The following is a 15796-nucleotide window of genomic DNA, read 5'->3' as shown; positions in this document are numbered from 1 at the left end:
GTGTGTGTGTGTGTGTGTGTGTGTGTGTGTGTGTGTGTGTGTGTGTGTGTGTATAAATGCTTGTTCATGCAGGTTATCACAGGAGAACATTATAATTGGAGCTGTTCTCTCCTCCTTTTACGTGGGTTCCAGGGAGCCAACTGAAGTTGTCAGGCTGGCATGCTAAGCACTTTATAAAGTCTCACTAGCCCAATCTTTTCATCATAATACATCAAAATAAAGGGCATTCCAATCCACAGTTATAAACGCGTATTTTAAATCTTTTTAACAAAGTTGAGCATGTCAGAAGTCATTCAAAGAAGTTATTCTCAATGTTTAGCCAGCCAACAGAAAACCAAGAACAATAAATTACAAACAATAAATTACTAATTCTCTTATAGATAAGGACATGAAAAGAAGTACCTTGCATATTGGAACAATTTCCACAGAAAAAGTACTCTTGTAATTGTATGTGTTACTATGAATATCCTGGGAGATCAATCTTTGTGATGCTTTGTATCTATTAAGAAAAAAACATTAATAGAAAGTGACATGTCCGTACTTATATAACTTGGTTTTATCCAATCAAAGTTCAATGCCTTCAAACAGCTCCCTGGTGGTGTGATTAGTTTTAACTGTCAAGTTGATATAACCTAGAATCACCTGAGAAGGACCTTATACAGTCCAGAAAAGGACTGAGTTGGTCTATGAACATACCTGTGGAAAAATATCTTAAGTAAATTGATGTGGGAAGAATCAGCCCCACAGTGGCTCCTTCTCTAGGCAGAGTATCCTGAACTGTTTAAAGTAGAGAAATCTAGCTGAGCATAAACAAGCCGGTGAACGGGCATGTACACATTAATTTCTCTCTGCCCTTGGATATGACGAAACTCACTGATTTAATTAATCCATGATGGTAGACTATAACATCTGTAAGCCTAATAAGCTGCTGTCAGGCTGTTTTTATCACAGCAACAGACATGAAACTAGAGCATAGGCGAAAGTCTAATTGTATCCATACTTCAAACCATCTTCAGGATGACTACAGTCTAAGCCACACAAATGTACCTCCCAGGTCTTTGTTCCTGCTAATCTTACCTTTTAATATAAACTCAGCTTGAGTGTTTCTCCCATCTTGAATTCCTAGCTCTTCTACCCATCTCTATGGTACAGCAGTACAGTGCCTATTCCTATGGAGTTAGGTTTAACTACCAAGAGATTCATCAGCATTCTTTGGCTGATAAAAATGGATAACTCCATATTTCATGATTGCTTAAATATATATACTAAAATTTTAATTGTAACAAAGTTATCTTAGCCTGAAGAACAGATGTGACCTATATATCTCCTGTTGTTTAACTTACAAATTTAGGTTTACAACATACCTACAGGGAACTGTACCCTGAAGAAACTCCACCATCTTCTGAGCATGCTGTTTTGAAGAATAATAAAAATCCAGACCATCTAAAAAAAAATAATAAAAACAGTTCTGCAAAACAAGGTTTTCCTCTACATGACCATATCACAAAATCACTTAAATCCATAAGCAAAACATATTATTAGAAAATATTATAGCCAAAATAGTTTAGGGATATCAACTAAGATTTGTTTGGCAAAAAGACAGATGAAAATCAGATAAAATAAATATTAACAGATAAAAACAAGATTCATACTAATTCACAAGAACAAAATTCAAGGCCAAGAGAGAAAAGGAAAAGAACATTTTATATAATAAATGAAACAAGCTGCCAAGAAAATGACAAAAATTCACCTAGTTGATATGCATGAAAAAAATTACATACTGAGACTGAACAAAATAGTCACTGGACAACAATATCTATCCCAGTACAGTATCATTTAACACTATCAACAAGGGAACAGGCAAATGCAAATCTACTGCTAAGAAATACTTACGAGATATCTAAGAACTCTATTTACCCATAAAAGGTGTAATAACAATACCAAGGAAAATAAACAAAGCCATAGGACTTATATTTCTAGTCTTAAAATTAAGACAGTATAGAACTAGCATAAAAGTATAAGTTCATACAAACTTGAGATTGCAGAAATAGGCTATTACAATTTCATTAACAGAACTTAACAATTAGTGGCATTTTTTAATAAGAGAAAAAAATAGTTCAATCCCCCCCCCCCAAAAAAAGATGAATTTAGGCACTTTACACGAATTCAAGAGTTAAGTGAGACCTATGAGTTGAAATTGTAAAGCACATAAAAAATAGTTATTTTTGTAACTTTAACTGCCCAGAAGAGATTTAGAGCAAATGAGTCACTTAGAACACTCTTGAACCTGTTGCCTGCCTGTAGGCTGTGTGTGTGGTATATTCCTGCTTCCCAGCTTTGTGAGCTATCACACATGCTGATGTGAGCTTTGGTGATGCAGCTGACCTTGAGTCATTTCTACTCCTCTAAGTAACTCCAATAAAACATACTGGTTCATCAAGTTGGACTTTGGTGGTGTACATCTGTGCCTCTAATTCCAGGGGGCATCTAAAGTCGTTTCTGGCCTCTGCGGGCACTGCACACACATGCTACATTTACATACATGCAGGTAAGACATATAGAAAATATATTTAAAAGAAAACAAACGTTTGCAACAGAAAGTTAACATTTAGAAAGTTAACATTTAGAAAAGGAGGAGACAGTCTAGGAGAAAACAATGCAAATCATACAAACAATATATTTATATGTAGAATATGCCTCATATCATTAGTCCTTAGTGAAATGAAAAAGCCACAGAAAGATACTAATACAGACTTCACTCTACAACGTCTATAAACAAGGATGGTAAGCAACTAAAGTACAGAATCCAGGACCTTTCAACACTTCTGTCTGGAATGTAAAGACCACAGCCATTTGAAAATATTCTATGGCAGTTTCTCAAACATAATCAACATACATTTCCCATATAACTCAGCACTTCTACCTTTAAGTATAGCCTCAAAGACAGAGGTCAAAAGATGCCTGAAGCAAGGCAGTGGTGGTACACTTGGGAGGCAGAAGCAGGCAGATTTCTGAGTTCAAGGCCATCCTGGTCTACAGAGTAAGTTCCAGGATAGCCAGGGGTATACAGAAAAACCCTGTCTGGAAAAACCAATCAATCAATCAATAAGTAAATGCCTGAAGATGACAAATGTTACCTAAATTCTGGAAAAAACAAAAAATAAATAAATGCCTGAAGATGACAGATATTACCTAAATTCCACAGTGTGACATATGGCCCAACAAACAAAATTAAATACATAAATAAATGTAATGAAAAATTATTCAAGAGGAGAACTATCTGAAAGAGACCAATGTCTTAAAGGGAAATGAAATAAAAGACTTATGCCTAGGAGATGACTAAGGAAATAGTTTAATGGACAGGTTCTTCAAAATCAGTTAATAAACACCGAAGGGGGAAAAAAGATGACCTTTGTAACTTTCTCCAATTAACTGATAACAAAACTGAACAGAGTACATAAACACATTTATGTATACACATCAGCATATATCAATTAGAAACCTCAACAACTTCAAAAACCTCACATATGAGCAAGAATAAGAATAAGAATTTTTGTATTCACAAATACAAAGAATGAGGCAGGAGCATTGAGAGTCCAAGGATAGCCTTGGGCTGCAGAGACCCTGTCTTTCAACACATACGGGTCTCCATGTTTTTATGTGCTTTGAGAAGGTACGTAAAGCAGTGCTGGTGAGCTTTTGTTTTGTTGTTTTTCTGAGAGAAAGAGCATGAGGTTGGAAGGCAGTATCTGGGAAGGGTTGGGAGAGGGGAAGACGATAAATAAAATATATTACACAAAAATTATTTTAAAAGTTTAAAAATGAGAAAAGGAAAAGAAAACAAAACCTTAAGAAATACTATATTTATAGCTGAAAGGGAACCAACGTCCTAAGAACAAAAACTAGGCAAAATAGATATGAGAGCTAAGGATAACTAACAACAGATGACTCAGATTAGAAACAAAATGATTAAGATGCATAAGAAAACTGTTAGCCCTCATTACTAATCAAGAGGTACAATCAGTCATTATCTTGTCCAAAATTTAGAAAGGCCAAAGAAAAAGTACTTCTAATTAGAGCAATTTTCCCCATACAAAATAAAGGTTTTGATGAATTTTTGTAGTATTTTACAATACATTAATGGAGTCACTTGGCTTACTCTTTTTTTTTTTTTTTTTTTAAAAAGATTTATTTATTATACATAAGTACACTGTAGCTGTCTTCAGAAGAGGGCATCAGTTCTCATTATGGGTGGTTGTGAGCCACCATGTGGTTGCTGGGATTTGAACTCAGGACCTTTGGAAAAGCAGTCAGTGCTCTTAGCTGCTGAGTCATCTCGCCAGCCCGGCTTACTCTTTAAGTAGCAAGATAAGCAACACAGAGAGCAAGAATTAATATTAATATATCATTATATTCCAAGCACAAAGAATGGCGTCTATCATAAACTAAATATTTAATAAGTGAAGTGGGATAGAAGGACATCAGGAGAGGGAGGCAGGAAGGGCGTAGAGAAAACACAGAACAGTTCTAGACGTGCACTGTCCACAAGAGCCACTAACGTCATGTGAGTTTAATATCAGCTAACAGACGAAAATGCAATTCCTAAGTTAGAGTAGATAGCTATACTTCAAATATTAGCCACGTGTGGACAGTCACTACCACTGGACAGTGCAGACAAAAAAATTAACGTTTTCTTCTTATACATACATTTGTATGAATTTTTAAAGAATTTTTTAACCATCTCAACTGAGAAAGATAATTTTGAATAACTGAAAGAAAAATTTGATACTGTTTCAAATTCTTTTAAGGGGCAGTGGTGGCACATGCCTTTAATCTCAGCACTCAGGAGGCAGAGGCAGGCGGATTTCTGAGTTCGAGGCCAGCCTAGTCTACAAAGTGAGTTCCAGGACAGCCAGGGCTATACAGAGAAACCCTGTCTCAAAAAACCAAAAAACCAAAAAAACCAAAAAAAAAAAGAAAGAAAGAAAATTCTTTTAAATTTGAACTCACCATGAATCTCCTTGATACGTAGTGTATTCTGATGCATTCCATATTTTAAAATCAACTGTTCCAGATAGTAGAATGTTTTCTTGTGCAGAGTCTAAATATCCATATCAATAAATTAAATTCCAAAAAACACATTTAGAAATAAAGTATAAATACATTAAATACATACATCATCTACAGATATAGAGCTCTGATTTTTCAAACAAAAAAATCCTTTAAAAATTAACCAATACATAAAATAATAATATATTTCTAAAGTTGAATGTTCCAGGAACCTAGACTCCAGTTATGCATAAAAGACATAGGGAACTGAGAACATTTTATCAGCTACTGAAAATGGACAGTGACACATGAAGCTCAAGAAGGATGGCCAAAGAGTGGATACCTCAGTCCTTCTTAGAAGGGGGAACAAAGTAATCACGGGAGCAAATATGGAGACAAAGTGTGGAGCAGAAACTGAAGGAAAGGCCATCCAGAGACTGCCCCACCTAGGGATCCATCCCATATACAATCACGATGCTATTGTGGATGCCAAGAAGTGCTTGCTGACAGGAGCCTGATATAGCTATCTCCTGAGAGGCTCTGCCAGAGTCTAACAAATACAGAGGCAGATGCTTACAGCCAACTATTGGACTGAGCATGGGGTCCCCAAAGGAGGAGTTAGAGAAGGGACTGAAGGAGCTGAGGGGGTTTCCAAGCCCATAGGAAGAACAACAATCAGCCAACCAGACCCCCCAGAGCTCCCAGGGACTAAACCACCAACCAAGGAGTACACATGGAGGAACCCATGGCTCCAGCCGCATATGTAGCAGAGGGTGGCGTTGTTGGGCATCAATGGGAGAAGAGGTAGGCCCTTGGTCCTGTGAAGGCTCGATGCCCTAGCCAGGGCTGGGAGGTGAGAGTAGGCGGGTAGGTGGAACACCCTCAGAGAAGCAGGGCAAGGGGGAATGGGATAGAGGAACTCTTCAGTGGAAACTGGGAAAGGGGATAACATTTGAAATGTAAATAAAGAAAATATCCAATAAAAAATAAATAAATAAATAAATAAATAAATAAATAAATAAATAAAATAAAATGTATTTAAAAAGAGAAAAAGAAAAGAAAATTCAAGATTCAGGATTCACTCATCATCTTTTTTCAATACCTTCTGCCTGACTTGGATCACGGCCTTCCAGAAATCCTTAGCTTCTACTCTATGGCAGTCTCCACACATTTGGGACTGAACAACATAATCCACCACAAACACCTGCTGCAGGACAGCACCATTCATCACCTGGAAAAGAAGGCAACTGCACTCCTTCATTCCTAGTTGTTCAATAGTGAATATTCTACTTTAAAAAAATTAGTAATTTAAAATGTTTTCTATGAATGCATTAAGGACATCAATATGTCAAAGTTACAATTATAAAACTAAGTATACCACATTGGGGGGGGGGGGTGCACAACCAAGGATTAAATATGGGACCTTATGCATGCTGATCAAGCTCTCTACCCGAGCCATGTCCTTCAGTGGTTACAATGTTTTAAGAAAGGGACACATGAAACCCAAAGATTAGAATATCTTTTTAAGTTTACCTCATGAAATGTGGTTGTGGACATGTTCTTTTAATAATGTGGAGGTAGGAATGTGGTTTGATTGTACAGTGCTTGCCTCTAGGGCTTGAAGCCTGGAGTTTGATTCTCGCCACCACACAAAGCCAGGTATGCTGGCATACACCTATAATTCCAATACTTGGGAAGTAGAAGCAGGATGATCAAACATTCAAAATCACTCTTGACTATTTACTGAGTTTGGGAACTAAATCTAAAAACATTTTTCAGTTGTATACACATGTATATGATATATATGTATGTGGCACACAAAGAATTCACTTTCAGAAGAACATACAGTGATAAAAACAACCAAGGGTAAGCATGGTGGTATATACCACATTTTTTCCAGCACTCAGAAGTAAAGGCAGGAGGATCTATGAATTCCAAACCAGCCTAGTCTACTAAGCTCTAGGCCACCAAATACTACCTAGTGAGAACCTGTCTTAAACAAAAACAAAACCTTTATTTAGAGACTACTGAACACACTAATTCTGAGCAATTGTAACTACTAATCACCTAATCATGTCAGAAGACCAAAAGATAACAAAAGACTAAGATTTAGATTGTATTCTTCCTTTTAAGCCATTTAGGCCATAAAATATGTGACACTAGTCCCTCATCCTCACTATGTGCACTTTAACCATGTTTAGAAAAACTGAGCAGCTTACCTCTTTCTGAATTGTCAATTTAACTTTAAGTCTCTTAGAATGGGGCTCAGTCCAAACAAAGCCTGCATCGACAAGCCGAACCTTTAATAGGGGAAAAAAAGAAACGTAAGTCCCCACCAGAGAGGTGGAAAAATGACTGAATACCTCATTAATAAGCAGACTCTCACCAGAGAGACTTAAACCAGCAGCTAATGGGAATATATGCAAAGACCCACAGCCAGACATTAAGCAGAGAGCATGCTAAAATTGGAGCTCTACCAATTCTTCCCATGGACCTCAGAGAACCCCCTGGAAAGGGGTGGGGGACTGTAGGAGCCAGAGGTATGTAAGACACCTGGAACATGGCCCACAGAATCAACTGAGCAGGCCCAAAGACTCACACTGACTGAAGCAGCAATTATGGAGCCTACATGAGTCTGCACTAGGTCCTATGCATATATCTTATATGGCTTGGTGTTTCTGTGCGACTTCTAACAGTAGGAGTATGAAGTGTCTCCGGCTGTTTTGTCTGTTCTTGGGGCCCTTTTCCCTCCTACTGGGTTACTTTGCCCAGCCTTGATGGAGATATGTGCCTAGTATTACTGTATCTTGTTATTCTATTCCATGTTCAGCTGCTATCCATGGGAAGCCTGATCTTTTCTGAAAGGAAATGGAGGAGTGGATCTGGGAAACAAGGAAGATGGCAGGGGAAACTGGGAGGAGTGCAAAGAGGAGAAATTTCTGTCAGGATGTATTTTATGAAAGAATAAAAAAAAAGGAAAAAAATTAAATAGACTCGTAAGATCTTTGAAGGAACATGTGATTAATATCACTGCAATCCATCACTATAAAAAAGAAAAAAGGTTTACCACTAAAACATGGCAACAATAGCAGCAAATGAAAGGGCAACCCAATGACTGTACTATTAAATTGAGTAAGAATTAAAAGTAGCTTTCAGAGGGGGAAAAAAATTATTTAAAGAAAAAAAAAGTATTCCTGTTCAAACAGAAATTTATTTTTTCATATGAAAATTGGTGTATTAATTACCAAAAGCAACCTCACAAACATAAGCTTCTACTCAAGTTAATATCTTTCTACATTAATCTGTGGCTTCTTTATTTTTTCCTTTAAAGAATGGACATTTAGAGCCAGGCGTGGTGGTGCGCGCCTTTAATCCCAGCACTCGGGAGGCAGAGGCAGACGGATTTCTGAGTTCAAGGCCAGCCTGGTCTACAAAGTGAGCTCCAGGATAGCCAGGGCTATACAGAGAAACCCTGTCTCAAAAATAAAAAAAAATAAAAAAAAAAAAAAATGGACATTTAGGGGAAGAGATGGCTCAGTGGTTACGAGCACTGGCTGTTCTTTCAGAGGACCTGGGTTTAATTCCCAACAACTACATGGCAGCTCACATCTGTCTGGAACTCTAGTTCCAGAGGATCTGACACTTTCACCCAGACATACATGCAGGTAAAACATCAATGACCATTTAAAAAAAAACACAGAATGAGTTTCAGGGTTACACAGAAAAATCCTGTCATTGGGTAGGGGGATGGACATTCTTTTGGGAAATGTTCACATACTGACTACATAATTTTAATACTTCTAGATCAGGAGCTAAGAACAGCTTGCTATTCTTGATAGACTGAACATAATGCAGTAAGGCTAGAATGAAAGCTTTAGAACAAAGAAACAGAAGAAGAATGGAGGCTTTGTAATAACCAAAGTAGGAACCCGAACTAAGAGGAACCAGAAATAAGCAAAGCAAGAGCTACTTAAAAGATAATTCTATAGGATTTAATTTAATACCTATATATTAGAAAGAGGAAGAGAACACACACTAGTACAATACCAAAGTAGCAAGCTTAAACAGCTAGAAATTACGAATTTTTTTTGGACACAAACAACAGATTTAATGGAGAACGATCCTTTCCTAGCATCTATGACATACATAAGTAGACAGTATCATAGTGGTCTGGAGGTACACAGAAAAATCTGTTAAATAATAGACTGAAAAATGTGAGCAAGCAGATTATAACTGTACCAAATACTATCTAGTGATAGCAATATTAGCCAAGGCAAATGCAGTACTCATGAATAAAACCCAACTAATATGACTGAGTGAGCTACAGCAAATCCCAGTAGTCAAGAAATTAAGTCAGAATGACAAGCAGTTCCTAACCACCCTCATTCCCCTATCCCCAGTATACCCCTCCCTGCCCCCAGTTAGTATCTGCAGGAGTTAGGTGGAAATGTACAAATGCACAGAGCACTAAATAAGTCTGCCTTCTCTCCTAAAGCCTCTAACCTCCATCTGCAGGAATGTAGAGACCTTGACATCCACTTCAACATTCTCTTAAGAGGCTCAGCACACTTGTTCTTAGAGAAGCAATTGTCAACTTTATTAAGTCTTTGTCCTTTAACATAATTCCAGATACCTGAGTCTCCCTCTCATTTCCTACAATCCAATTTCCATATGGTTCTTCAGTCTCTTCTGTACCCACTTAACATTCTGAAATCCTAAAATCCTTTTACTATGCTCTCTACTTACAACAACAACAAATATCAATGGAGCTTTCTTTTCCCTTTCTAGTCATCCTGACTACACTGCTTCACTCCAGTCAATTAAAAAGTCCAAGGGCAAGATGAATCATTAACTTGAAAGATTTCAGAACCAAAAAATAATATTGAAGGCTCAGTGGGTGAGAACACTTACTGTTCTTCTGGGGCACCCACAAATCAGACCAAAACCATCTGTAACTCCAATTCCAGGGGACCCAACACCCTCTTCTGACTTCCAAAGGTACTGCACATACATAACAGACAAGACATATACACACGCAAAGCATCCATAGAAATAAAATTTTTAAATCTCAACAAAGTTTTCTAATACAACAGCCACCATAATAAAGCAAAACCCACAGCAAAGGATTTTCTGAAAATGAGTGTTTCAGTGAAAAAGTACAGCAATTTTAACTACTGACCTACCTTACTCAGAGGAGCTTTAATTTTTTTCAAACACAAAGCAAGAAGTTCCCTGGACTCTAAAGCACACTGTACCCATGATGCTGGTGGCTGAAAATATCTGAAAGAAGATAACATTCTAAAGTTTGCCACTTTTCAGGAAAAAAACAGCAATTTCCATTAGTAGACAGAAGTGATACTGATTATTAAACAGGAGTAATACTCAAAGCTACTCTAAAGCTTTAACCCAAAGAAATTAAAAACCCATGAGACCAGTGTCTTTAGTTCAAAACTAATATTCTAATATTTGGAGAAAGCCAATCTGAGATGTTATGTATTTTGTTGTTTCAATTATTAAAAATAGAAATTAAGAGAGCACTGAAGATGGCTCAGAGAATAAAGGGCTTGCTGCCAGGCCTGACAACCTGAGTTCACATGGGGAAAGGAGAGAACCAACCCTATGAATCGTCCTGGGACCGCCACATAGCCTAGTGCACACACATAGAAAATAAATGCATAAGTGTTAAAATAAATAAATAAAATATCCCAGTAAGGAGGGCTGGAGAGATGGCTCCGTAGTTAAAAGGGGACTCAAGTGGGGTTCCTAGCACTCACTGCTGGCCAGCTCACAAATGCCTGCAGCTCTAGCTCTAAGGGGATCCAATGCCCCTGGCCTTCAGGGACACCAAACGTGCACACGGCTACACATAAATAATGACTTTAAAGAAAAAAAAAATCCAATAAAGATGGCAATATTTCCAAAATCTCTTTGAAGGTACACTGACCAACAGGTAAGAATTATCTCAAATGACTCTAAAATTATTTATTTTATGCTTCTAAAATGTTTGTGAAACATTTTTCTTACACAAAACCAGGAAAATTGTACACACAGAAATGTATATCAAAAGTTCAGTCATCAAGTTTCATTTCTTTTTTTTTTTTTTTTTTTTTTTTTGGTTTTTCGAGACAGGGTTTCTCTGTATAGCCCTGGCTGTCCTGGAACTCACTTTATAGACCAGGCTGGCCTCAAACTCAGAAATCCGCCTGCCTCTGCCTCCCAAGTGCTGGGATTAAAAGGCCTGCGCCACCAGGCCCGGCTCATTTCAATTTTTAAGCTGAAAAACACAAGTTTTCAAAATAAGCCCCAGTAAGTCAAGCACGGTACTGCACACCTTTATCCCAGCACTTGGGAGGCCAGCCTGGTCTATAGAGCAATGTATGATCCAGGATAGTCACGGCTACAGAGAAAGTTTGTCTTAAAAAAACAAAATTAATTAAATCTCATTATAGTAAAATACAAATCCTTTCTGTAAATTAAAAAAATTTTAACCCAGTCTTCCAGTACACAGTAGTTACTAATAATGTCTGCTAAATACTTTCACGTGGGTTATGTAAATGCTTTCTTGTCATAGTACTAAATGGTTAAACACTTTAATTTCCTGTTTCAAGGTTCAATAAAAGTCATTTGTTTATAAGTATTTTCAAAGGGTGTTTCATCTAATAAAAACCCTTCGTTCTCATGAGAAAATTGAGACGCAGAGAGTCTGTATCTAAGTGTGACAGAAAACTAGTTTGACAGAAACTTCAAAAAATATTAGGAGTCCTGCTTCTTTGTCTAGTACTTTTAAAACCTCACCATGTATTTAATAATAAATATTTATAACAGACTAAAAGCCTAATACTTACCAGGCTCACACACTGTAAACTCCCTAAAATGGTACACTAAATTCATGGGATTATATATGTGCAGAGATTTGGGGAAATACATTTTAGATTCTTACAGAGATCCACAGACAACTTCCATATACACAAAGCAAGTGCTGAACCTATTTGGGAAGCCACAGGCATATAATTTTTATATTCACTGACAAGGTTTAAGTCTCTCACTAGACATATGGATAGATGTAAACAGCTTGTGCCAACAATTAAAAGGAACAAAACTGAAGAAAGAATGCAACATCAGCTCTCAGAAGGCGTCTTCTCCTGTCAGATTCAGCATCGCACTTTTACTTTTATACAAATACTTTTACTATCCTTACCAGATTAGTGGGACAGTAGAAAGCACAGTTTAAAACTACAAATTATTAAATCCTTGGTAACATCGACTAGGTAAAAATTAACACTCGGGCTGGAGAAATGGCTCGGTGGTTAAGGGCACTGGCTCTTCTTCCTGAGGTCCTGAGTTCAATTCCCAGCAACCACATGGTGGCTCACAACCATCTGTAATGGGATCCAATGCCCTCTTCTGGTGTGTCTGAAGACAGCTACAGTGTACTCATATATATGAAGTAAATAAAATCTTAAAAAAAAAAAAATACTCAACAGCATGTTTCATTCTGTGTATTTCACTGTAATCTCAGCATACCACAGTGGCTCTCTGTATGAAGACCAACTTAAGGAAGGAAAACAAGTAAACAAGTAATGTACTATACCTTTGACATTGTTTGCAGAAAGAAATGGAGACCTGCTTTGGAACACCTTGGCTGATGTCAACTTTACTTCGTAAACAGGCCACACAAATATTGGCAGGATTTGGACTAATTGGGACACCACATTCACAGCACAAGCTTGAGAAAATAAAGCATAAATTTTTCCAATTAGATTTTACAAATGTACTAGAAAAAAAAAAAAAAAACACAAAAACAAAAAAAACAAAGAAACCCTACCAAACCAAAGCCTTCAAGATTCTACTGTTTAAAGGGGGGTGGGGGGAGGAAACACTCAATGGGTCAAAGTGCTTCCAGCTCTTATAGCAAACAGGGGTCAATTTCCAGCACACAAGAGGCGGCTCACAACCATCTGTAACTCTAGTTCCAGGAGAGTCTACCCGTCTTCTGATGCCTTCTTACATGCACTTAGCACACACACATACACTTAAGCACACACGCATAAAGTAAGTTGATTTGTTTTTAAAAGACAAGTGTGTAGGGGGGAATCTCATCTTAACAACCAGGAAGCAGGGCACATAGATCTGTGAATCCCAAGCCAGCCAGAGCTTCATGAAAGCCTGTCTCGAAGAGGGGAAAAGGGCAGAAAAAGGCAATCTTAAAGACAGAGTGAAGAGGAATCCTGGAATATCTGCAAAAATCAAAGGGCCATAATTCTGAAAATGCTTAAACACGGCATTGTGCAATTTTGCCATGCAAATTAACTTCATGCAATGATAGAAATGTCCTAGTCCCTCATCTCTTCTTTAAAATTGGAAAACTAAGAAAAAAGAAATTAACAATGCAAATAGTCTAACATCAATAGCAAACACTCAAGTGCACTCCAATTCAACAATATGTAAGACAGCCAAGTGTGATGGTGCAGACCTTTACCCAGCACTTGGGAGGCAGAGGCAGGCAGATCTCGATGAGTTCCTGGTAAGCAGAACTTAACATGGTAAGACTGTCTCAAAAGCAAAAATAAACAACAAAGAGAAACAAACAATATATGTCAGATCACTTTCTCTTCAGTCTTAAGACACATCTAACTAGGCTAGCTGGAGCTCTCTTTGAGCATGTACAATGCGTAGATGCTAACATAGGTCCCCTTTACTGGGACCCACAGTGAACAAACAGTAAAGGAAAATGTACATATTACATAAAAACAGAAAGGAGATCATTAAGGAAAGGAAAGGGAGCCATGAGGGGGAAGGAAGGTTAGGGAAGAACAATGGTAGGGTAAATATGAACGCTGTACAATGTTAAATATGCAGACCCTCATATATATACATGAAAATATAATGAAACCCTGTATTTTATGTTACAAAAATAATTTTTAAAGGGAGAAATAGACAAAAAATACAGGACAAGAAGAGCACCTATGCCTACTGATGCCCTAAGCTACAGGAGTATAACTCTAGTGTCCTGGAAGCAAAAAAATTTTGCGTGGCAGGCCTGACATAATTTCAGCACTTGGGAGGCTAAGGCTGACAGGTTCTCAAGGTCGGCCCTGGCTACGGAGCGAATCCCAGGCCAACTTAACAGGGCTGACTTCATCGAAAGCAGATTTCAACAAAACAGCAGAAAAAGTCTGTGAACCTCCGCCACCGTGGCCCACGGCTGCCGGAAGAAAACTATGATCTTCCAGTGGTGGCCACGAGCTGCACGTGGGCACTGCACACCATGTGGCTAGCACACGACAGAGGAGCCGGGTGACAACCGTACACGTCCACTTGTGCCTCTCTAGGAGGACGTCTGGTAAAGAACTCCTCTCAATGCACTCATTCTCTACACCGGACTTAAAATGGGTTAGACTTCCTATGCGATCAAGACCCAACCGTTTTGTCCCATCAAGAAAAGGACGTCTCCTGCTAGCGTTAACCAAGTTCTCGGTTAAGTACATTATGATCTGCCGACGTCAAGGAAAGGATCAGGGCGGGCTCGCCACTCACATGTGTCCCGGGCTGCGCTCAATGGACTCTGGCATGTACTCCATGGTTCCGGACCTATCAAGGGGAGGGGAAGGACCGGTGAGACTTGGATCAATCAGGTCGAGAGTCTCCCGAGCTTCGGGGACAGACGTGCGTGCAGCACGCAAGCCCGGGGGTCGCGAGCCGCCGCCCCGCACGGCCCTTCCGCCCTCCTCCGCGCCGCGGCCCCGCATCCACGCCCCGGCGCCCACGCGCACCGCTCGCGGCCGGGATACAGGGCCCGGCCCGATCCCTCGTCTGGCCGCTGCTGGCGCAGGAGCCGGGTCTCCCCCGCCGGAACCTACCAGCAGCTCCGTGACAGGGCAAAAGACACCAAGAGCCGGCAACCGGCCGGCCGGGACACACCACCGGCTACCTCAGCCGCCCTCCACGCCTAGGAAGATCTCGCGGTAGGAAAACCGGAAATCCCGCGTGCTGTAGGGAGACGGGTGGGCGGAGTTAAGGACTACACACGTGTAGCGAGGGGCGGGGCCCATGGAGTGAGTGGGTGGGGATGTGGGAGGCGGGGAGAGCTGAACAGGTTCCGGACGGAGGTTACAGCAGCCTGGTGCCGGTGATAGGCTCACCGTTCCACCCGCCCCCATGGCTTTAAAAAGTTCTTCTCAGCTCCTGGAGAGATGGCTCAGCAGTGAAAAGCAGTTGTTAGGGCTGGAGATATGGCTTAGCGGTTAAGAGAACCGATTGTTCTTCCTGAGTTCAAATCCCAGCAACCACATGGTGGCTTACAACCATCTGTAACAAGATCTGACACCCTCTTCTGGAGAGTCTGAAGACAGCTACAGTGTACTTACATATAATAAATAAATAACTATTTAAAAAAAAAAAAAAAAAAGAAAGAAAAGCAGTCGTTCTTACAAAGGACCTGGGTTCAATTCCCAGCACTCACACGGTAGGCTAACTGACGTCTAGAGTTCCAGTTGGAGAGGATCTGCCACCCTCTTAACTCCCAGGCCACCAGCCACAAACTTGGTGTATATATATATATATATATATATATATATATATATATATATATTCATGCGGGCCAAACACTCATATACGTAAAATAGATGGATCTTTCTAAAAAAGACATGGCCACTATAAATGTCACCATGGACTACCTAAGAATATCGAATAGCTGTTTACTAAACAATTGATATTAAAAAAAGGAAAAAAAAAAGAAAAACTGAAA

At 39.2% G+C, this 15796-nt stretch overlaps 1 protein-coding gene across 1 annotated transcript in view; it reads right to left on the bottom strand.

Moving 5' to 3' along the window:
* Nmd3 (NMD3 ribosome export adaptor) overlaps positions 1-14997 on the bottom strand; it is a 27617-nt gene extending 12620 nt beyond the window's left edge. The window contains exons 1-9 of the mRNA XM_029538100.1: positions 14910-14997; positions 14587-14640; positions 12641-12775; positions 10233-10329; positions 7269-7349; positions 6152-6280; positions 5011-5101; positions 1365-1443; positions 403-499 (exon numbers count right to left, since the gene is read on the bottom strand). Of these exons, the coding sequence (XP_029393960.1) occupies positions 403-499; positions 1365-1443; positions 5011-5101; positions 6152-6280; positions 7269-7349; positions 10233-10329; positions 12641-12775; positions 14587-14630 (753 nt within the window). The 5' untranslated portion in view covers positions 14631-14640; positions 14910-14997. The remainder of the gene's footprint in view (positions 1-402; positions 500-1364; positions 1444-5010; positions 5102-6151; positions 6281-7268; positions 7350-10232; positions 10330-12640; positions 12776-14586; positions 14641-14909) is intronic.
* Between the last annotated feature and the right edge of the window lie 799 nt (positions 14998-15796).

The sequence above is a fragment of the Mus pahari genome, chromosome 4, assembly GCF_900095145.1.
Source record: "Mus pahari chromosome 4, PAHARI_EIJ_v1.1, whole genome shotgun sequence".
NCBI lineage: Eukaryota > Metazoa > Chordata > Mammalia > Rodentia > Muridae > Mus > Mus pahari.
This window is presented reverse-complemented; position numbering and strand designations above follow the sequence as displayed.